General features: G+C 34.2%; 1 protein-coding gene and 1 long non-coding RNA gene across 2 annotated transcripts; one reads left to right on the top strand and one right to left on the bottom strand.

Annotated features, from left to right (window-relative positions):
* Positions 1–13,387: 13,387 nt before the first annotated feature.
* LOC149571294 (alpha-xylosidase 1-like) lies at positions 13,388–21,108 on the bottom strand. The gene is made up of 4 exons (XM_089812847.1): positions 20,897–21,108; positions 17,770–18,428; positions 15,427–15,657; positions 13,388–15,170 (listed from the first exon to the last, which is right to left on the bottom strand). Exons 1-4 carry the CDS (start codon positions 21,106–21,108, stop codon positions 13,501–13,503), a joined length of 2,772 nt encoding a protein of 923 aa, XP_089668973.1. The 3' UTR covers positions 13,388–13,500.
* LOC149571293 (uncharacterized) lies at positions 14,956–24,915 on the top strand. Its single transcript, XR_016359794.1, has 2 exons — positions 14,956–15,087; positions 24,451–24,915. It is a non-coding gene; the product is annotated as an uncharacterized LOC149571293 (long non-coding RNA).
* The last annotated feature ends 717 nt before the right edge of the window (positions 24,916–25,632 follow it).

Raw genomic sequence — 25,632 nt, 5'->3', positions numbered from 1 at the left:
ATTTTGTCATCTGTGTATTTGATATTGTCATCTATATTATTTTACCTGTTCCATCATCTCTATTGTGGGCGGCCTAATAGTTGCAAAATCTTAAACTGTCGTCTCCAAAGTTTAGCAGTGAATTATTATCTACATTGTGGGCGGACTTGAACCTATCATTTCATTAAACTATCATCTCCACTATGAGTGTTTTTTTGTCTACATTGTGGACGACTGAAAGTCAATATTTTCAGCATTTTGTTGTCTACAATATTCTAGCATCTCTGACTTTTGACGTCTTCAACTCTATTTAGTCATCTGCGACTACAAAGTGTAAGTAGAAGGTATATCATACTAGTTTGTGTTTTATCATTTACGATTTTGTTGTCTCTGATGTTTGTCGTCTCTACCTGCATTCTGTCGTCTATGATTTTAAATTTAAATATTATATCTTTTTAAAAAAAGAGTATAAATCAAAATTTGACTTTTAGTGATTCGATGAGATTGGATTCATTCTAAGCTTATTTACATATAGAAAAAATAACAAAAAAATTAAAATAAATTTTCCCATAGTTAGCTTTCATTTTTTGGGATTTTGTTGAAGCTAATCAAGTTGTGTATTGCAACATTGCAGATAGGAGAATTTTAGAAACATCTAACCATGTTTTCTTACAGGTTTTCCTTTATATTTTAGTGCTCTTTGGAATGAACTTGAATGCTTAATCATTTGTCTTTGAATGAATGTCGCATTGTGCTTAATGGGATAAATCAAACACAGTCTTGAATGACTAAACTTAAAACAAGCAAAATCCAATCTTGAATGCATAATCAAGTGAACAAAACCTTTCATTTTGATGAATATTATTAAAACGCAATCTTGAATCTCATAAGAAATTGACAAGTTTTTCATTGGAATGAATGCTTAAAAGTCAAATACACTCTTGAATGCATAAAGGCCAAAGAACAATGCTATCATACACATTTCAATTTGGATTTAAAATGAATTGCATCAATCTTGAATGCTTAAAGCTCAAAGAACATTGCAATGAACACTTGGATTTGGTGCTTACAATAAACACTCACTCAATCTTGAATGCATAAAGGAATTGACTCTTTTCTTATCGAATTTCTTATGTTGACGATGCCCAATTTTCTTATGTTAGTGAGCTCTCAATTTTTATTATGTTAATGACATTGTCAAATTGGAAATAACATTGTATGTTATAAACACAAGTTTATTAAAAAATAGATTACAAAACCTAAAGCTTCAATTGGGAAAGAATAAATGTCTTTTAAACCCAAGACCACTTATGTATTCACTCCTCTCGTGCCTTTTGGTGATTTTGAGTGCACAAGAAATAAGTGGCCTTATTTTACACTTTTTTAGAAGGTCTTCTTGGAGATTTCATCACCCCTTGGGATGACCTCAACTCTAGTGTTCTGGCAGAGTATAAATATCGGGAGGTGAATCGAAAGACACCTCTCTTGGAAGTAAAATCTTGTCACTCTTGGCTAAGCCCCAGTGAACTTTATACCTTTAGGAAGTGAAGGTAGAGATTTGGGTTACCGTCTCCTCTTGAATGTGTGGCATTATTTTCTTTCATCTATAGATTTGGGCCTCACGTACCTTGCGTATATCGAGGACACCCCTAGCTAAGCTTGTATATCCTAGTCAAAACCTTACAGGATTGTTGGGTTTTTTTTACATTCTTGAGTGTTTGAAACCCTCCCCAGTTGAAGGGGACACACCATCTAATATTTTCTTGTATATATTTCATTGTTTGATTTTTGCATTCCAAATTTGAAAATCCAAAAACATCATAAAGGTTCAAAATTCAAAAAAAAATCAAAAATCTCAAAAAACAACAAAAATAGGTCTTGTTTTTAAGTCCTCTTAGTCAAGTTGTCCACATCAATTCCAAATCACTTCTTCTATCCATCAAATTCATCACCATCATGCATCTCTTGTCTTAATAATTCAAATCATTCCTCAAATTCTTAATCAACTCTATTCATCCAAATCATTCCTCAAATTCTTAATCAACTCTATTCATCCAAATCATTTCCTCATCTTCCCAATCATTCAATCAAATTCCTAATGTTCATCCTAGTCATGTGATGCAGGAGCATCCTAGGTGTAAGAGCAATCTTGCATCATCCAAAAATATTTTATTTTCAGTCTTCAATAAGGACTAGTAGATAGGGTGGTTACTATTTATGGAACTTGCTATTTTTAGTAAGTTTTTCATATGAGCTCAGAATGTTCTCATTTTCTATAGGAAGGTTCATTTTAGAGTTATAAGCCTACGATAAAAATCGCATTGCTCAAGCTTAAGTATCAGAGAAGTTATTATGGATTTTCAGTGGAAAATTTTGTAGAAAAATCTTCAGACTCACCGTTGGAGGCCTTAGAGTGCCTGGATGAGGTCTAAAAACTTGACAAAAGGTTGCTAGCATGGTTTTAGCCTTGTAGATCAAGAGCTGGTTTTTCTGAAAAGTGGTTATAATAGCCAATCGGAGCAACGGTTCGTTAGTTATGGCCTTTCAATGTTGGGCTACCTGAAATATCTAAAATAATTATCAAAGATGGATTTGGTCAACTCTATATGTATTGTTAGGGTCCCTTGGCCCTAAGTATTAAGTTTCAATGTCTAGAACCTTCCTGGGCAATATAAAATTGTCTATTTAAGAAAGGCCCAAACATTGTCTAGGACAGCTCTAGGTGGTAGTTCACAGCTTAGTCTTGCATATTACTGTAATGAGGCACCCATGTGGGTTAGCATATTGTACTTTTGAATTTTTTAATTCCACATTTGCGACGCAAATAAGAAGTTCATATTTTGTTCTCGCATTTTTTGTTGTTTATTTATTTTTGTCATGTGCTTATGGTATGTTGTTTATTTATTTTTGTCATGTGCTTATGGTATTATGGGAAGCACCCTTCATCATCATGATTCATAATCCACATTGGGATCCAATTCCCTCATCCAATGCTTCATACTTATGATTCTTAATCCAATCGCTTGTCGAATTCATTTCTTTCTAATCAATTCCTAAGTCAATCGATTTACATCTTGAATCCAAAATCAATCAATCTTTCTTCATCTATTCAAATATTCTTCTAATTCAATTTTCGTAAAATCTTCTACTTTGGACTTAGGGATTATCATAATCCTTGGACTTTAATCCTCATTATCTTGAATGAACCAAATCTTATCAAAGTTATCTCAAACCTTCATCCAGTATCAAATCAAATCAAATCAATATCAAGTCAAATCCAATCCAAATCAAATCAAACACACAAAATCCAAAATTGCTCCTAGTCCCAAGGTCATATTTCATCCATCATCAAATCTTTCATCACTCTTCGTCTAAGTTCCATGGATACGAATTGGCTTAATCAAATGGTTGAAAATCTTCAAAGGCAATATGGAGTTATACCTCCCATTCAACCTACACATCAAATCAATCCTCAAAACTTTATATCTAATTCTAATCCATCTCATGTTCATTATTCTTCTACCTTTGACAAGGGAAATCTGCCACATTATCACTCCTCCACATATAATTCCAATCATAACCCACACAATTCCTCAAACATAAATTCCATTACCCAAGAATTTAAGGAACTCAAGAATTATGTCTTTAGCCTATCAAATGGAGGTCAAAATAAAAAATTTACCTTCCAAAACATATGTCCTCTTCCCCCATGTTTCAAAGACCATAATCTTTCATGTAATTCCCCATACTTCCAGCTTAATGTCCAAAACTATCATCCCAATCCCCTACCCATATCTCCACCTTTACACAATCCTAATCCTTTGAAATCAACATCATCCCCACCTTGTAATAGGTTTATCTCACTAGAAACCTTGTCTAAGTATAAAAAATAAAATAAAGTGATTCAATCACCCAAGGTCATACACCTGATTCCATCTCAAGTCCTTCCTCCAAAGCACGCCATTATGAATTTCTTTTCTCCTCTAGATCTGAGAATTTCTCCATCCCATTATTCCCTTATCCCTCAAGATCCATTTGTCCCTCTTATTCCATCTCATGATCCCCTTCCTAATCAAGATCAAGACATTCCCTGTACTGTTTACATTACTTATTCCCCTCCATCTCATGAGTTATCATCTATTGATCCTCCACTTCATGAGAAATTTCCTTCTATTTTATCCACTACGATTCCTCCATGTCAAGATCAAATCACTCCATCTCATGGTTCCATTCCCTCCACTCCATTATATGATCCTATCACATTAGATGATCCAATAATTCATTCCATCCTGTTACGTGATCCTCTTTTAAGTCAAGATCAAAATATCGCTTCATGTGCATTTCATAATCCTATTATCCCTCATTATTCCTCTCATGATACCAATCCTCCACAAGACATTTCCATACCTATACAATCCACCCATGAACCCCCTACACATGGACTCACATCTTGTATTGAAAATGATAAGTATCCCATTGAAGAAATAATGTCTCAAGATGTTGATACACCTTCCACTCCTTCCAGATTCAACATTCCTCCATCCAAAACTAAATGTTCCCATCATCCATATTCCGTGTCCATTTTGGGACCTTATATCCATCATACGCTTCCTTCCTCATTTCCATCTATTTTGGGTCCTTATGTTTCAAAACAAACTATTTGTCCCTTCCATCCATTTTGGGTCCTTATGTTTCAAAACCAAACCATTCGTCCCTTCCATTCATTTTGGGTCCTTCTATACATCCATCCACCATATCCAATTCTTCCACTTTATCCCCTCATATACCTATTAAAGATCAACAAAGGCACACATCCTTGAATTCCTTCCAATGTTCACCATCCATAAGCTCTCCATACCATTTATCCCCATGCACCCATAACATGGCCAATGGAAGCAAATTGGATGCCAAAGATAAAGTGAATCAAGCTAAAAATATGCAAAAATCCAAGGATCAACATGTCCCCTCTAAAAGACATGTTCAAGAAAAGAAGAATATGATCCAAAAGAAAGAAGAAATCAAAAGGCCACAAAGGCTGAAAATAAAACATTCAAAAATTATGTGGATTCCAAAGCTACTTAATGAAGTAGTGAATCTAAAAGAAAAGTTCAAAATAGTGTCAAATTTCACTAATCCAAAGGCTTCCTTCATTCATAAATCATCCAAAATTCTATTTTCCAAATCCATTTTGGATCCTTACGTACGCAAATCACCAAATTTAGATTAAGGAGGAAGATATTTGGAAGACAACATTTCAAACTCATGAGGGTCATTATGAATTTTTGGTGATGCCATTTAGTCTTACCAATGCATCATCTACATTCCAAAGTTTGATCAATTCCATTTATAAGAAGTTCTTGAGAAAGTTTTTGTTAGTGTTTTTTGATGATATATTAATTTATAGCAAGACTTGGGAGGAACATTTGCAACATGTAGATCAAGCATTACAATTACTCGAGGATCATCAACTCTATGCTAAACCATCCAAGTGTGCTTTTGGTCTTAAGGAGGTAAAATATTTGGGACACATAGTTTCACATGAAGGAGTAAAGGTGGACCTTAACAAAATTAAGGCTATCATGGAATGGCCTATTCCAAAATCTATTAAGAAGTTGAGGGGTTTCTTGGGATTGACAGGATACTATAGAAGATTTGTGAAGAATTATGGTCGTATAGCAGCACCCCTTACAAATCTATTGAAGAATGATTCTTTTCATTGGAATGAATTTGCTAATGTATTATTTGAGCAATTGAAGAAGGCTATGTGTACAACTCCAGTGCTTGCCACTCTAGACTTCACCAAGGAACTCATTGTAGAATGTGATGCTTCTAGAAATGGGATAGGAGCAGTTCTCATGCAAGAAGGTTGACCAATTTCTTTTGAGAGTCGTCAACTAAAAGGTAAAAATCAACTCAAAACTATTTACGAGAAGGAAATGTTAGCAATCCTTTATGCAGTTAAAAAATGGAGGCCTTATTTAATGGGTCGACACTTCAAGGTTAAGATGGATCATGACAGCCTAAAATATTTTTTAGAGCAAAGACTATCATCAGAAGAGCAACAAAAATGGGTCACTAAGATGTTGGGATATGACTTTGAAACTGTATACAAGAAAGGGAAGGAAAATATTATGGCCGATGCACTTTCCAGGAAGGATGAAAAAGATGAAGCCTTATTGTGTGCCCTTTCAATTTTACAAGAAATTTGGGTGGTAGAAGCCAAAGAAGAGTGGCAAAATGATGTTGCAACAAGTAATCTCATCCAACAAATAAAAAGTGACCCTAGTAGTTCATATAAGTTTTGTTTAAAGGGGGATATTCTTTGGTATAAAGAGCACTTATATCTCTACAAGAATTCATCTCTTAAACACAAGATTCTCAAAGAACTACATTAGTCCCCAGTTGGTGGTCATTCTGGATTTTTGAAGACATATCATTGGGTCAAGCAAGATTTTTTTTGGGAAGGCCCAAAAGATGATGTTCAAAAATTTGTGGCTGAATGTTTGGTTTGTCAAAGAATTAAGGGGGAAACAATTAAGACACCAGGTCTCTTGCAGCCTTTATCTATTCCTAGCCAATGTTGGGAAGAGGTATCCATGGACTTCATCACTGGGATTCCCAAATCCAAAGGTCATAATGTCATCATGCTAGTAGTTCATCGCCTCACTAAATATGCACATTTCATTGCATTATCACATCCTTTTACAACAAGTATACTAGCAAAAGTTTTCTTAGAGAATATCCAAAAGCTACATGGTACACCTAAGGTTATTGTTAGTGATTGTGATCCTATCTTTACTAGTCACATTTGGGAAGATTTATTCTCATGTTTGGGTACTTAATTGGCTCATAGTTCTTCATAGCATCCTTAATCAGATGGTTAGACTGAGGTGGTTAATAAATGTTTGGAAGGATATCTACGTTGTTTCACTTCAGAAAAGCAATCTCAATGGGTAGATTAGTTACCTCTTACAGAATGGTGGTACAATACTTCTTCTCATAGCTCATCAAAGATGTCTCCATTTTTGGCACTTTATGGATATCATCCTCCTTCCATCACATCATCATTAAAGGTGTCACCAAGAGTTCAAGTAGTAGAGGACCACTTTCTTCATCAACAATGAGTACTTTCAGGACTGAAGGAGAATTTAGCTATGGCACAAAATCAAATGAAACAACAAGTAGACCAACATCATAGTGAAAGTAATTTTGAAGTTGGGGACTAGGTCTTCTTGAGATTGCAAACTTATAAACAAATCTCAATGAAGCAACACAAAAAAGAATAATAAGTTGTCTCCAAGATATTATGGACCATACCAAATCATGCAAAAGATTGGTAGTGTTTCCTATAAGCTTGAGTTAACACCAATAATAAAGATACATCCAGTTTTTCATGTTTCTTGTTTAAAGAAGGTAATTGGAAAAAATATTCCTACTCAAACTGTACTACTAGAACTTGATGAAGAAGGAAGAATAATTTTGGAACTAGAGTGCATTCTTCAAACACACATGAAGAAGTTGAAGAGGCCACATGGAAGGATGAGGAGTTCATTCAAAAGAATCTACACTTGGTTAGCATCGAGGACAATGCTTCTTTCAAGAGGGGGGACATGCTACGCCCTTAAAATTGGTGTATATAGGGTTATGAATCATCAACTTGTGGCTATATTGATCCTTAATTGAGTCATGTTATCATTATTGTATTATTATTTAGGTAGGTAGGTTGGCCTAGGTGTTATGTAGGGTTGTGTCCATTCAACCTAAGCATAATTAGGTATATATAGGAAGTTGTGAGTCTTATTCCCTCGTCATATTGTGAAGTATATTCTCATTGGAGATATTTGGAGGTTGCCCCCTTGAAGTGGCCTATTACTCTCAGTTATTATCAAGTATTTATATAATATTTCATATTATTTCTTGTATTGTGCAAGTTATTTCATTACACTTGGGGGGTTTCATATTGGCCATATTTGCCATCTTCCTTTGTCAAGTGAGTGTTTCTTCCACGACATTAACCTCATGATGTGTTGATGACATGTACCATTATAGGTGTTTGTACATCTTTTGTAGTTCCAATGTTCCTAGTTCTTCTTTCTACAGGAGATATTGCATTGAGTTTCAATGTTCATGTCATATCTCTCAGAATTATAGGGGAGTTATGTTGGTTATATTATTTTATTGGTTCGATGGAGTGAGCTATGTATTCAATATTTGAACTTATGTACTAGGAAATTGCAGTGGTTGTATACCTATGCATTTCGGTGAAATAGATCATTTACCATATAGACATTCTTTCATTCCTATTTTTGGAGGCCATGATGATACCTTCCATCTTCAATTGATTAGCTCTTCAGACTTAGTCTTCTCTACTTGGTCATGTTCTATACAACGAAGGTTCTTCAGATCAATAGTTTAGCAGTGTTTGTAGCTTCATGCTTCAGTGGTGTTCTTCATGATCATCTTTTGTTCCTATCTTCTAGAACATTATTTCCATCTCTTTTTGGAGTAGGGTTTTTCCCATGTGGTTTTCTCTATTTCTCCTCTTTTCAAAGATTTAGTTGTGCTTGGGTACCTCATCAGGCCTTATTGCTAGGACCCAATTTACTTTCAGTAGTAGTTTCTAGGTTTTTAGTTACTCCCTGAGTTTATCTTAAGGGGGGGTGTTAGAGTAATAAGATATTGCCTCATTAATTAAATCATTTTAAAATTATTTAATTATTAAGTCACTTATTATATCTAGTTTACTTAAGCTAAACTTTAGGCATATAATAATTATTTATTTTATTAATTATTATCATGCAACCTAGGTTTTACCCTGTTAGGGTTTTGATCTCCTTTATAAGGATGATATCTCTTTGTAATTTATTCATTAACTTTTGATTATAGCAATCTATCTTTTTGCTCATCAAGAATGTCTCATCTATGGATCTGGCTATTCAAGCCTCCATAACTTTTTGTTTCTCTCTTTCTATGATAGGTGTTTGCATGCAGGTGATTCTTGGGAGCTGTAGGGTTGATCTTTCATCAACTTCAACAATCTTTGCTAGCTTCATTTGCATTTTTAGGTTCAATCTGAGGAATCAAATATAGTTCTTCTTGTACCTTGTTTCTTTTCATAACTTCTTTGTCTTTGCTTTCAATCATTTGATCAGTAGAGTGATTTTTTATCAAGTTTATGTTAGGTGTCACCACTTCAACTCTGACTTCAACTCTAGGTTCAAATCTTGGTTCTTGTCTATGGATTTCATTCTGTAAATCAATGTCAGTATCATAAAATAGTTCTTGATCAACATTCTCTTTGTTAAACTCTAGATTAGTCTCTTCATCAGAATTGTAATCAAGTATTCTCTCCTGAGTTCTAAGCTTCTCATCAACTATTACATGTGTGCTCTCAACAATAGTCATAGTTATCCAATTAAAACATATATATGCTTTACTTTTCAATGAATATCAAAGAAATGTACCTTCATCCTCCCTTGAATCAATCGTTCCAATATCATCATCTCTCTTAATGTAAGACTTGCTCTTGAAGATTCTAAAATACTTAATTAAGGGTGCATGTCCAAACCACAATTCATAAGGTATCTTACCAGTGGGTTGTTTGAATGGTACTCTATTCATAGTATACATTGTTGTGTTCACCACTTATCTCCAAAAGATATTAGATGCATTGTTTTCTAGCACCATCTCTCTTGCTACTTTTGTTACTGTTATGCTCCTTCTTTTTGCTATCCCATTTTGTCTAGGTGTCTTAGGGGCTAAAAGTTGACTTTTAATGTCATTTTCTTCACAAAAAATGTTAAACCTATTTGAAATAAACTCTCCACCTCTATCAAATCTCAAACATTTAATATTCAAACTAGATTTATTTTCAATCCTGTTCTTAAATATATAAAACTTCTCAAAAGATTCAAATTTCTCTCCAAGAAATGCTACCCACATCATTCTAGTGAAATCATCAACAAGAATCATAAAGTACCTTTCACCATATAATGCTTTTGTCTTTACAGGACTTCTCAAATCTATATACAAAATCTCTAACTTCATAGATTTATTAAAGTTATTTTGTGGAAATGAACTTTTCTTATATTTTGTCATCATACATTCCTTACACACCATCTTAGCAGGTTTCATAAATTTAGGCGTATCTCTAACTACGAATGTAGTACTAACCTTTACAATATTATCAAAGTTGATATGACAAAATCTCTTATGCCACAATCAACTATCATCCACTTTAGCAACTAAGCATGTCATCTCAGTAGGATTCAACTGAAATACATTACCTCTTGTTCTTGTGTTCATACCAATCGGTGTGCCATCTTTGTCTTTGATAATGCATGTTTTCTCTGTAAATTGAAACTAATATCCCTTGTCCACTAGTTGTCCAATACTTAAAAGATTATGTTTCAAATCATCAACAAAGTAAACATCGTCAATATTATTCTTTCAATTAAGTGTAATAGATCATTTTGTTTCTATAAGACAACATGCATTATTTCCAACTCTAATAATTCCTCCATCGTAGGTATTGAATCCAACAAACTTATTCATATCTCCAGTCATATGATGGTAACGACTACTAATGCTTTTTCTTCTATAATGTCTTCTTTTTCAGGGCTCTCTTCCTTAATAGCAACAAATCCTATTTCATCATCACTATCACGCAAGATTTCTTCATTTAATTCATCCTCATCATTTACCAAAAGAAATTCCTTAGGTTGTCTTGATTTGAAGTGATTTTTAGTCTTCCTTCCTCTCATAGGACACTTAGAAGAATAACGACCATATTCATTACAAGTATGATATTTAAATATTTTGTTACATTTAAGTTCTCTCTTAATAAGTAGGACAAGCCCTTCCTTAATCTTCTTTTCTTCTTCCACTTTTGTTCAGTTCTTGCTAGTATAATCTCCACTAGTACTTGCACTTCTTGATAACATAGGTTGAACACATAATGCATTGAAAGCAGTTTCAACATTAGGTAATTCTCCACTTTGTCTCATACATATTCCTATTGACTGCAATCTCCCAAGAAGAGTCTCTCTTATTAATTTCAGTGATGAGGGAATAACTTGTTCCATTATTTATGCTATATGTCTGTATAGATGTATCAAAGACTTTAATATCTTCCATATAGTATCATCTTCAGATTTAGATCCTCTAGAAGTCTTAATTCTTGCAACAATTTCTGTTATTTTTCCAAGATAACTTTCAATAGATTCATCTTTCATTATTTTAGCATCTTGATATAGGCATATCCAATTTTGTAATCTATCCTTCTAAGCATGGTAATCACCTTCAAATGTACTTTGCAAAGTACTCCAAAGTTCATGAGCTAATGTTAAAATTTTCACCCATGTGAATCCAATTTTTGGAAGAGCTTATAACAGTGCTTCTCTACAAAGCATATTTAGCATAAATACATCTCTCAGAGCTTCAGTACAAGTTTCAAGATCATTTTCTTCAATCACATCCTTCTTACTCTTTGTAATCAACCAATAACCCCAAGTCATGCATAACAAATGTGTCTTCATCTTTCCCTTCCAACTGTCATAGAACTTTTAACTCCATCAAACTTCAGACTTTCTTTCATGAACTGCATCGTAGATCTCCTTAAGTTGTTAAGCGTTTCCTTTAAGAACCTAATGCTCTAATACCAATTGTTAGAAAGTAAAGTCCACCAAGATAACTGAGGGTGGGGGGGGGGGGAGGGGGGTGAATAAGTTATGCAATTAAAACAATTCTCAATATCTTTATTAAATCCAAAACATGTTAGTAGTAGATGCAACAACCATAGAAATATCACCATACACAATAACACAAGATATGTTAAATAGGGAAACCCTTGATTAGAGGGAAAACCCTGGTTGGGATGGTATCCACAAAATAATTTACTAATATACAAGTTCCTCGTAAGAGGATGAACTCTCTTAGGAGTCAATGTCAAAATAAATTCACTACTTATCAGTCCCTGTTAGGAGTTGTTAAGGAAGACATAAGGACCCACTGTCCAAACAACTTTAGGAGAAGACCACCGAACTCACGATCCAACTGGTCTTAATACTATCATTCTCAAAATAATACAAGTATACAACTATCCAACTACACCTTCTTGCCAAATATAGTCACTTTTTTCACTCACCATGCCTTGATGTACCAAACACTTATATGATCAAAAAATATTCATTATTAGCTTCATTGGATCTCACATACAAGTTCACATACTCACATTTACACAAATATGATCTCACTGATTATTACAACCAAGGAAATCATCCTTCCTAAATCCTAAAACAAATTGTTGAGTCAGCCTTGAGGCTTTCCCAATTTACAATAATAATATAGGACCAACTTAAAATATTGCATTTACATGTTACATTACATCTTTACACTTTTCACAATTACAAACAATTGTTGGCTCACAGACTTCGTAACTCTTCACTCGATGCTTATCTAGATGTGTGCATATGACCACTACATCTTCATCATGTCTTCTAACTTTGTCCAAGTCCGCATGACTAGATTCCATCTCTATTAAGAGATAGAATCCAAACAACAACTACTACACAAGAACTTTGTTCAAATGCTTCCTTTCCTAAGTCTTCAATAACTCTATATTGTCTTCATATTTTCGTACACAATTTCAATTATAGCATCACAATACTTTGTAGAACATTATCCCAATTCCATATAAGCTCAACTTCATTCCTCGATCCTCACAAAACCAAACTCTATCTGTTGTACTGCTAGACTTCACAGGATAATCAATATGTTGATATTAATGACAAACTTTGTCATGAATGCAACATACAACCTATGTATCATGTCTCTAACAATGTTAGGATACTTCCCCATAGGAATACCACCAGTAGTCATGCTTAACAAAACTACCATGTGAGCCTAAGCATAAGTAAATGACAAAACTTTAGGGTTAAATGGGTGTGAGTTTGGAAAACACTATTTGATTGACATCTCGGTATAAGATTCCATGACGAATTAAAGTATTTTCCTATGGATAGAGTTAATCCACCTAACTCTAATAGATTGTTCTTAGCATGGTTGCAACCTAACTTGAAATTGAAGAGGAATAAGTAAATCCAAATGTTGGTGATAAATAAAGATACAAGTTGAGCACAAAACTAATGGAGAAGAGTTGGCAAAGTGAAATGTTCTAACCTCAAAAGTAATGGAGAGTTGGCAAAGTGAAATGTTCTAACCTCAAAAGTAATTGAGAAGAGTTGCAAAGTGAAATGTTCTAACACCCAAATTTTCTTTATAATCCACTTTCCTACAAAGCATGTTGCCCTGTTTGCACTTTGTCTAAACCCTAACAAACACATGTACACTTAAATTAATTGATGATCTTAGAGTAACAAAGATATAGAGTTATCTTGGTGACAAGAAATTATTTGATGCAACACAATAATATTCCTTTAATCATAACTTTGAAGACATTACATCGTAAATGTACTAGTGAGTGGCATCAACTAGCAAGTTAATGTAATGTGAAACAAGTGCCTAGTTATCACCAGGAGTGACAGTCCATGACAAATCAAAGTCTTTCCCTATAGGAAGAGCTAATCCACTTAACTCCATAACATTATTTCTGACATGGTTTCTATCTTTTTTACTTGAAAGTGATGAGGAATAAGTAAATCCAAATGTTGACGAGGAATGAATCTTTCCATTGAGCTCAAAAATAGATGGACAAGAGTGGGTATAAGAGGAATATCCCAACACCACGAGCTTCTCAACAATCCACCCTTCCTTTAAAGCATATTGTCCCATCTGCACCTCTGTCCAAACTCTAATTTTCTTCTCATCAGACTCACCATACAACTTCACATAAGTTGACTTTCCATCTTCTAACTCCATATCCAAATCCTCGCCTCCATCAAGATACAAATCCCCTTGTGCATTTCCTCCACCATGCTCAAATCCTAATGGAAATGCAACCACCAAAGTGAAAGGAGTCTTTCTAGCCTCCCTAGTAATATACCCACCTTGTTGCATTGGCAAAATGAACCCCTCATAAACATGAACATTAATGGTATCTATAGGGGCATCTAGCATGACATATTCTCCATTAGACTTCAAGCCTTGGGACATATCATTCAAGCTGTACCAGCTTCCCTTGGGGAAATAGGCATTCACCGTTGGAGTCAAGTTCTGCAACACCGGGGACACAAGCACCCCACTCCCCACCATCATTTGTGCGCCTATACCATATGTAGCTCCGTCTTGTGGGAAAGAGAAAAACAAGGGCCGGGCAATGGGAGCCCCGGTCACATGGGCGTCATAGCCAAGAGTATAAAAATAGGGCAAAAGGCGGTAGCGCAAGCCCAAGGCTTTGCGGGCTGATTTGGCAACAGAATCCCACAAGTAGAGCTCTTGCCGATTGCTAATCCGATTGGAGTGTGTTCTACTGAAAGGGTAGAACGCCCCCAACTGAATCCAACGCCCGCAGAGCTCCTCACTAGTGCCTCCTCCAAGGACCTCTGGGTAAAACTCTGGATAAAACCCACAAATGTCCGAGCCCACCATAGGCATCCCAAATATCCCAAAGTTTAGGATCGTGGAAATTGAATGCCTCATATCCTCCCATGTGGCCTTGTTGTCGCCGGTCCAGTGAGCCCCATATGACCCTGAGCCCACAAAGGTGGATCGAGTAAGCACAAAGGGGCGCTTGTTAAGCAGGCTTTTGAGCGCAGAATGTGTGGCGATGGTCTGTGAGAAACCAAAGAGGCTGTGGGCATCATATTCCAGGACGCCATTGTAGTGTACAGAACTGGCGGCAAGGGTATTATAGTCCAATGGAGCACTTTTCCCCGAGTAATTGATTTTGTAAGGGGGTTCGTCCCAGCGTGTGTTTGTGATGTTGATGCAGTCCAGGCAGCACAAATAGTCTTTGGGGCCCGGACAAGGGCGGTTCTTTGGGATGGTGCATTTTCCGGTACAGAAGTTGGAGACCTCGTTCATGTCGATCCAGAGGCCATCCACAGGAACCATTTTGTGGAAGCGCGAGATTTCGTCTGCCCAGAAAGAAACTGTTTTAGGGTTGAGGAAGTCTGGAAAATAGACGGGACCCGGCCACACTTGACCCAGGTATGGTTTTCCTTCATACTTTATAAACGCATCTGCAGCCATTCCTCGCTGAAATGTACCGTAGCTTTCATTTACATTGATCCCTGCGGCAAAAACAAAATGAAAACTATACATTTGTTTGAATGATGGCTAGTACTTTTGCCCTATTTACCCAAATAATGGGATGTTCAAAACAATTAACAAACATGAAAATCACATTTGCTTGAATGATGGCTGATACTTTTGCCCTATTTACCCAAATAATGGGAAGTTCAAAATATTATGTATTATTCTCAAAATCTTGACGAGTGAAGTCGGTTCGAATTTCTTTTTTCATGTTATTGGGTAAGAATTGCATACCTGGATCGATGAGGACAATGTAATGGAGACCATTGGCATGAAGTCGATCAAGGAAAGGGCGTAGCTTATCTTCAGGGTAGTGAATAGGATCAAGGGTAAAATCTTTGGCTGCATCCATGTGGTCGTCATCATTCCATATAACATCCAGAGGAATTTTGGATTTATTGTAATTGTTCACCACATTTTCTACATCAGAAACATTCTTGTATCCCCATCTACATTGATGAAAACCTGCAAACAATCATTACACCAATTTAATAATAGTATAACATGATTAAAACCATACCGACATTAAGCATTGTTCAACAAATTTGTGGTGAAAAAGACGATTCGCAAAGTCACAGACCCATGAATTATGCCCACCTTGCTATCCAGGAAGACGTGTAGAAATAAATCAGTAAAGTCTTTTACTCTTACATAAGAAATAGGTTTTGTTCAATGGATCTATCACAGGGGTAGTATAGGTGGTGGTGTTAGATTTTAGGCTGTTTATTGATGTAATTTAATTGGTTGACTACAATCGTTAAAGATGATTACTCCTTGATTATGCAATTCTGTTAAATTCAAATCAATTTAAAATCAAATGTAATTATAGTGGATTTGATCTCTGTGATTTGTAAGTCTATTACTTATAACGACCTAATTTAAAGATAATACCTAATTTAAAGACAATATATGATTTAGACATGTCTTCTTATAATATTATAATAATAAACAAAGACCACCTACATATAGGTAGTCTTATTTCTATTATAATCTAAAATCAAATAAATCAGTATGAGAATTATCATGTGATTTATGAGTTTTCTATTTTGTGCTGATGTTCTATAAAATATATTCTATAGTTACTATTTTGTTCTTAAATAAAATCAGTAAGCTAATTTAAGTATATAAAATAATGTGGGATGGTTGAATTGGTCTTTGTAAAGAATCACTTTATAAATTTAATATGATGAATGAAATTATCTAATACAAAACAACAAAAGAAATGTCTTTATGGAGGCAACAATCTATAGCACAACAGTTGTGATCCTCTTATCTGAGGGGTCATGGGTTTGAGCCTACTTGAGCTTAACACATACTAATAATTAATCTTAATAAATAATAATAATTATTCTCAACTTCAATCCATTATCTATAAAAAAAAAAAACACTTGCATAGAGCCATGTTATCAGAGAAATAGAACATTAATAAGATAGAATTTAACATAAATCCAAATAATAACTTTCTCGCATCCTTCTATATGATAGTAGCCTTGAACCCATTTTGACTAAATAGGCAATTTTCAAAATTTAAAGCTCATTATGTAATATTCCGCAATATTAAAGCCCTTCAATCAATATAATTCCTTTTAGCTATATCTGAGCTTTCACTAATTTCAGCATGACTTAAATAAATTTGATCTTTGAAGTAGTTTTATGATAATGAACTTTTTAGAATTATAGTTTGATGATTATGATTCATGAATAAACATAACAAAATTAAGTTTTGCTGAAAATTATAAAGAATCAAGATGGCAGTAAAAAAATTACAATTGATCGACATCAATCTTTGATTTTTAAGTAAAAAGATTTAAATCTAAAACTTGTAATTAGATATTAAAATTAATTATATAATTAGATATAAAAACTTTCGGAAAAAATTAATTTTAAAAATTCAAACTGAAAACTCTGTTATTTATTTTTAATGATAAATAAACATTCTAAAACAGCTATATAAGTAAATCTGTTTATATCTCAATACGGGCACATAAAGACAGTGATACAAATGACATATGTGATCAATGTTGTAGTATAAACAGATTTCAAAACAAAGTTCAATTGAAATTTTAAGAACTCAAACTGCAAACTCTGTTATTTATTTTTAACTGTTATTTATTTTTAATGATAAATAAATAATCTAAATCAGCTATATAAATGAATCTGTTTATATCTCAACACAGGCACATAAAGACAGTGATACAAACGACATATGTGATCAATGTTGTAGCATCAACACATTTCAAAACGAAATCTAATTTTAATAGATCAATATTGAATCTGTGTATCCAAACAAACAAAACTACTGAAATAGTTTGATAATTTTTTCTTAGCATATCTAAACAGACAAATCTTAGCCCGAAAAGGATCTTATTAGTCTCTCTCACTTGAAATCTTGGGGAAAAAATAACCAAATCCAACAAAACTGACGAGAGCTTCGAAATTAAGGAGTCTACCTATGAAATACTAAAAACCAGACCAAAATTACTATATTCCAACAAAGCGCAACAAAAGTTCTGTAAACCACTTGATTTCCAATAAACAATACAATACTAAGGCCAAAACAAAATTCAGAGTACATACCAAAAGCCCAATAGGGCATTGCAGCTGGACGTCCTACGAGCGTAGTGAACTGTTGAACCACATCTAATGGCGAAGAACCTGCAAAGAAATAGAAGTCTAGCAAGCCCCCGATAATCTTGTATGTCAGCTTACTGCCAGTATAAAAGACATCCATCCCATTGCTGTTCAACAATAGAACTCCATGAGCCAAACCTCCTTTTCTCAAATCCATGTAAAAAGGCTGGGAACCATATAAGTCAGTGTTTAAATTATAGGCAGCAATGTCAGTTGTATAAAGAGTATAAGCTTCATTGGGAACAATCTTAACCCCATTGGGCTGTGTGTTCTCTCCAAGCCCATACAGTGATGCTGATGCGGGAAGGATTGTGCTGATTTCCAGATACTGATCCTTGAAAACCAAGCTTCCATAAGAGGAGTTGAACAGGACCTCTCCATTGGATTTGCGCTTGATAGCGAATCCAAATGGATTAATTGTGCAGCAGAAGATCAACTCATTGCCTGAGAACTCAGAGAATTCAAACACCGGGTTAGCTGTTTTGGGAATGTGACTTCCTTCTAAAGCAGGTACTTGTGATCTGGGAAGAAGATCATAAGGAACTTCCCATCTCTTCTTTTCTGCATCGGTTATCTGAACTCTCACCCGGTCCCCCGTCTCATGTCTGCATTAGTATTCTCACTTCATCAGTTCTTTGCTCCTCGCAAAAGGATTAAGAAAACCATAGATTTAGATAAGACTCAAGGCTAGACACAGTTTAAGTGTGGGCAAAGAGACGATTCGTCAACGTATTGATGAAATAACAATCACGAAAAATTGCTAGTGATCATAAAGTACATCCTAACCACATCTATAACTCCGCCTAGAACCTTTTCTTAGCATATTATTCTTTACTAGCTTGACTAAGAAAAGATGCCGCCATTCATGCTCAATACATTTCCAAGAAGATTAATCCGACAGACCCAACCCAACAAAACTACTCAAGTTAGAGTCACAAAATAAATAAATCAAAGCATAACCCACCATGCCCAAGTTATTGAAATTAAAATTAAATCAGGGCACAACCCAGCTTGCTCAAATTATTGAATTTCTCAACTCCAAGTGATTAGATGTATCTAACTAACTCTACCAGTTAACTACCTGCATCCGGATTCGTATCCATCAAAAAACAAAATTCATTTTTCATTTTTTGAAATAGAAACAAAAGAACTAAAAAACCAATTTGTAAGCAACAAAACCAAACCATACATGTCATAAAGTCGAAGTGTAGGAATAGCAGGACCGTCAGTATCGGTATTCCTTATGAGTTCCAAGTTTCCAATCAAGCTCCTATGAGGAGCCATTACCGATAGAAACAAGACAGTAACCATACCCAACCTCCTGACAATACTCCACAGCCTAGAGACTGGATTTTTTTAAGCAAAACCGGCAACCAGATGAACATTTTGGCAAATGGAGCCATCCCTGCCCCAGTATTCTGCTTCCTATATAGTAATTTATGCCGAATCGGGAGATGAAGAAATTGGGATTTACAAACTATGACTAATCTATGATGCTGACATGTGAGCCTGTCGGATTTTTATTGACCGATAAGGATGCCCTTCCTGGATTCGGGATATGGTTTAACAGTCTAATGTGTCTTCTATAATAGACTTCTACAGTGGTTGACATTAACAGGTCAATTTTTTGGTGCACCGGCAATTCTAACAATTAACAGGTGGTATCAGAACTTGTTCACAGATTTGAATCTTTGTAATGCCACAAGTGGGGTGGTTTTTAGTTGGCCACCATCCCTTGCTAGATTCGCCACATGTTTTAATAGCCTCTGTGTCTTCTATAAGTCTAGTTGTTGTATCAAGCATTGATAGGTTGATCTTTTAATACAATGACAGTCCTAGCAGTTAGCAAGTGGTATGAGAGTTTGGCCGCAGGTTCTAATCCTTGCAGACCATAGCAAATAACGCCATAAAGAGGATCGTTGGCAGTGGGCCAGTGTCTCTCACTAGACTTGTGACATAGTTTAACAGTCTCCTGTCAAGATTAGTCTTTTAATAATTAACAGCCCACACTTCAATCCACAGACCCATACCTGATATGCTATTCAGTATGTTACTGGCCGGATGATAAAATTTGCTAAAGAGATCTTTCCTTGTTTTCACTTGACGGCTTCTAGTACCGATGACAATGCTTTTGTTTGTTTGCTTCAGTTGTTTGGAGATTTTTTCGGCTTACTCTCCAGGAAAACTTCTAAAACTCCATCAAACACGAGCAAATTTGTATTTGACTACTTTAGCCTCGTTATTCTAAATACACAACCTAATGTTTTCCACTATTTGGCCACCATTAAAGGTGATTTGCAAAGTTTAGAGAATATCATCAATGATTTGCAAAAGCTTCTAAAGAAATATTTCATAAGTGAGATATCACATATCCCCTAGCTTATGATGCCTATGAATTTATGATGCATTGACAGTATTATTCAGCGGTCTCTTGCCCAACCCAGAAGTAATGGAAAAAAACATTTCACATAAAAAGCAGTTGTGACTCAAGAGGCAAGATAAAATTCAATCGTTCAAAAAGGAGATTCATCTATATATTGATTGAATAACAATAAAGAAATTATGTTAGTACATATCAGTCAATCTGCATTACCATTTCAAGAGTTTAACAGTCAGTTGTTAAAAAGATAACGAAAACATTGTGATTATATAAATGTTGACATCTCTGTTACAATGACATCTTGGAACCATCAGTCAGTATATTGATCTTGAGTGATTGCACCAGACGGACTGTAGAATGCATAACAAATCAAAACAAATTTCTGCAAAATTTCATAGGATACACGTCTTCACAGAGGGATAAGAAGCATTATAGACCAATGCCTAACAAAACTACCATAACCAATAGTGTCTAGTAGCTTCAGACAAAATGAAAAAACTATAGAATCGAATCCTCAATTAAATTCAACAGAGCTTACGGATAATAAGCCCAATGGCAGGACACTCGAAAAAAAAAAAAAAACTAAAATCACAAGAAACGATCATATGCTTGACATGAAGATGAAACCCAAAACACATTTGGAGTGAAAAAAAACCAGTAATGTAGCGGCAAGGAAACACAAAGCAAGCATACTTGACATAAAGTTTGAGACGAGGAATATCAGGCCCGTATGTTTCAGTCTTCTGTATGACTTCCAAGCTTCCAATCAAGCCACCATCGGGCTCATCACTGATAGAAACAAGACGATAACCATAGCCAACTTGTTGACAATAGCCCACAGCACAAAGGCTGCAAATGAACACCAAGAATGCTGCTTGAAGAGGCATTGTAGTGAATGGATCCATCTCTCTTTACTGGCCTCTCTCCTATTTGTTAGGATAGGATGATTTGTTTAAGATACAAACATGTGAGATTGTCGGATTCTTGTTGACCATGAAGGATAAGTTTTGGTCCATACTTCAATGCGGGTGCACGAGGCTGATATGTTAATGGAGGAGAACCTGTAGATTCGCGGGCAATAGAGACAGAAGAAAAAGAAGCTTCTCTCTTTTTTGTTTTTACTTGATTTGTCTACCAGTGAGATGCAGGGATTCGAAAATGGGCTTTCTAATTGGATGGCTGCTGTTTTTTACTTAAAAAAGTTAGTAGGTTAGTTGAGCGTCTCGGAGTGGAGCTCTTTGACAGGTCAAATCCTCTTTTAATTATTCGAGGATGCACAAGTCTGGATGGTTCTATAGTAAAGCTAATCGATATGGAGAGAATCAATTTCGGGATTTATATAGAACAAATTAAAGAACTTAGATAATTATATTTACTCTTTTACATTATAATGTCTTATATATATATTTTTATCATAATTTTTTAATAGTATATACGATTTCTTTTATGGAAACAAGATGTTGGTATCGTATCTTTGTACACTGGATTAAGATAGTTTTATTGTCATACATTTAAATTAGAAATTACTTCTGTCTTAACTATTATTGTCATATATTTAAATTATAAATTACTTTTGTCTAGTTAAGGATTGATTCTATGATAAACATTCAATTGTTAAATTTGATTTGGGCATGTTTTTAGAGGTTTGAACTTTGGTGGATGACCTCTTTCATACATATTATTATTCTCACTATTTGTACTTAAATCATTTCAACTACAAGGGTGCACGTATTCATATTGGATAGGAATATTATACGACATGGATACACATTAGATTCCTTACCCACATGTACCAAAAAATCCTTAATTTTTTGAATGTACCAAATACTATTTGAGTTGATTTTTTTATTTTAAAATTGACATAAATCTTCCTTATGCTAACTTAAAACAAATTTCGATCATGCAACTTATGTTAATTGATATAAACAAAAAAAATTACATCTAATGAAAAAAAAATGGAATAATTTTCAATTCCAGCTAGTCGTATTTTTGGATTAATAAAGCAAACCATTTTGAAATATTGGAAATATTTAAATCAACCTATAAAGATGTGTGTAGCAACTATAAAGTAGTCACTCTTTTGCACATAAACTCATTGAATGTGAGATCAAATGAAAAAGACCAAGCACTTTCATAGGTTTAGAAATTTTATCCTTAATGTTTGGGTAAAAAAAACAAAAAAAAACTATGACCGATAAATAAGAATTGTTCACATGGTAGGCATCTAGAAAGGAGATTCAATGGATCAATTAAAAAAAATGAGTATTTCAGAATAAATAATCAAGAGCATCAACTCCTAAAAGGAGTGTGAGTACCCTTATCTAATAAATTATTGAAGAGTAAACGAAAGTAGATCTGTTAAACCTCAAAGAACTCTTATAAATTCTTGCCTAATGGAAAAAAGCGACACATCAAAGTTGATCAAACCAACCACCCTAAAAACTAGCACTTGCACCAACAAGAAGTGCAATAGTTACACCAATAGCAAGATATATCTTGTTTTATATATTAAAAGTTTAATGGAAAGAATCAATTGTATTTTTCCTTCTCCTTCTTATCATTCACCTCCTCCTTCTTCTCCATCTTTTCCTTTTTCCTTTCCTTTTTCCTTGCTCCTTTTTAACTTTCTTGTTTTGTATTTTATTCTTGATCTTCTCCATTCCCTCTCTTTCTCCTTCTTCTCCTCCTCCTTATCCATTAAATTCTCTTCATTTAGTTGCACTTCCCCTTTTAATTTCTTCTTTTTTTCTTAGTCTTCTTGTTCTTCTCACTCTTAATATGTTTTTTGTTTTTTTTAATTGTTCACTTCAATCTTCTTTTTATTCTTCTTCCTCTGGTTCTTCTTTGATACCTTTTCCTCCATCTCCTCTCTCTCTCTCCCCTCCTTCAAATCTTTTTGTTTCCCCTTCTCTTTTCTTCTCTTTCTTTTTCTTCTTTTTTATTATTGTCTCCTTTGTCTTCATCTTCTTCTCCTTTTTATTATTCTACTTCTCGTTCATCTTCATCTTCCCCTTCTTTTGTTCTTATCTAGAACAGAGAGTGCCCTAGATTATTTTCTTCATTATTCTCCTTCAACTTCTTCTTCCCCTTCTTTTCTTGATTATGTCTCACCTTGATTTTTTTTTTCCTTCTTGCATTTCTATATTGTGATGATGGACGGTGATGCAAAAAAAATGACATTATTTAACCTAGTAGCTTAGATTATAAAAAGATGTAGTTAAATGAATAATATATTGGATGGAAATATCTTTATATGTATTTCTACAATATTTCTAACGATGAATCTACAACCAATACTATAGATCTCCATACGGTAAGCTACATTCTACTAAATTCCATACAAAATAGATCTAAAACACTTTAACAAAAGTATAAAAATAAGTTGTTGGTGTCACCAGACCACATTTCTACTCGGCATTCTCTTAGACAATCTGACATAAAAACCTCCTAAAGATTTTAGTAATAGTGTCCTTGTCAGCAAATTATATTTTTAAGATTTTTTTTTAAATATAAAGGTGTCAAGATTTTTAAATAGTTTTCAAATATATAAAATAACTATGTAATAAATAAGATTAATATACCTATAAAACATATTTAGAGATATCATTAGATTTCTTATTTATACTATTATTTATTTATTTTTATTTAAAAAATTTGTAATATAATTTAATGAAAAAAATAGTTGAAATAAGATATCATTGGATATATTTAAGATTAATAATCATTTTAAATAAAACATTTTCATCACAAATAAAGGACTTAAGACCATCTAACACTAGTCTGGGTGCATATAAATTGTACGGTAGTCTTTTCCCAGTATCTTCCGACTCAAAAAATGTCAAAATGTTTTTGAGTCCAATATTGAATCACGGCGGGCATGCCCGCACAAATAGCCTATCGACTAATTAGCATACCTAAAGAAAGTGATCTTCTTAGTGACCACTCCACCTTGAACAATAGTCTACGAACACAACAAATGGACCTCAATATTTTATTGGTTGAAATAAGAGTTTCACAAGACTTAAAAGGCATAAGTACTCACGCTCACAACGAAACCTGTAATTATATATTTAACTTTCTTAAACGTCACTGAATTCAACAATCAAAATCAAATCTGACTAATATAAATAAAATAAATATTTACTATCTTTAAAATAAGATTATATCTAAAATTATTCTTTAATTATTAAAGAATAATAATATAAGCATTCTAGAGTATCTCACGTTGAATTCCTTCCAACTTGCAGAAGGCGTCACGTGTGTGCCTTCACAAGTAATCAGAAATTGGAGTTCCCAATAAATAAAGGGACAAACAGTCCTACTTTGGTGCGCGCCTTGCAGATTTAAAGGCGTTTGAAAAGTATGCGTTTGGAAATTTGCACAATTTTTAAGAGTTTTGTATGTATTTGAAAGTGATGTGTCTTTGCCATCGTCTTCCCAGTGCGCCAAAAATTGCTTCCACTGGGAAGTATCGAATACATTTATAAACAAGATGACAAGATGGGAGGCCAAATTGTTTAATGTTTGGTTTATAGATAACTTCCCATAAATAAACAGCTTTTAATAGTAAGCATTGTAAGAAACTAGTTTATAGATAACTGAGAGTCCTGTTGGGCCCAAAAATATACCGTTTATATTTTTTTTGTTTTTTTTAATGAATAGTCCACTTTATTTTAAGATATATATTATAGAGATTTTTATATCATTTGTAAGATTATTTTCTAATATGATAGGAGAGTATTAGTTTTAGGTTGAAATTTTTTAAATTGAAAATTGAAGGATATCTATTTTATCAATGTCTTGTACTTAGCAAGATATGATTTTTGATGGACTTTTGTGGTGCCCATTCTGACTATGTTCTTTTTGGACTGTTCAGATTTACTTTTTCTATATACTCTACATGAGATGAAACACAATATTCACTGAATTAGTCCATATTGAGAATGCAACTTAGATTTGGCATAATTTAGGTTGGCGTTTCATGAGGATATCTCATTTAGTGCTAATTTGCGTGCAGATCAATGTGCACAATATTATGCCACTTGCAATCTTGAAGACAATTTGTTTGTATGGTTGAGCATGAAAATGGCTCCTTTTCGTGGTTTTCATGTTTTGATGACTGCCATATCTAAATCTAGCATGATGACCAAATCATTAACAATATTTTATGGGTGGTTGGTGGATACATTTTTGGGTGGGAGGTCAACTTTTATTAAGCTTATCTTTGATAGAGGGCACACGGTTTTAGCAATTTTCCCATGGCCATGTGCCATAGATCCTCTTTGTAGGGTCAAAACTACATTTTTATTTTTGAGTTTTTTGTGTAGCCATCCGTAATTTTTCTTGAGCCTCCATGTTGTTGGCCATTTTTATCCTTGTATTCTTTGTGTTGCCTTGTTCTAAAAATATCATTTAGTTTTATGTTATCA

Source organism: Cupressus sempervirens, chromosome 2, assembly GCF_028749045.1.
Source record: "Cupressus sempervirens isolate cs-2001-9-10 chromosome 2, ASM2874904v1, whole genome shotgun sequence".
NCBI lineage: Eukaryota > Viridiplantae > Streptophyta > Pinopsida > Cupressales > Cupressaceae > Cupressus > Cupressus sempervirens.
This window is presented reverse-complemented; position numbering and strand designations above follow the sequence as displayed.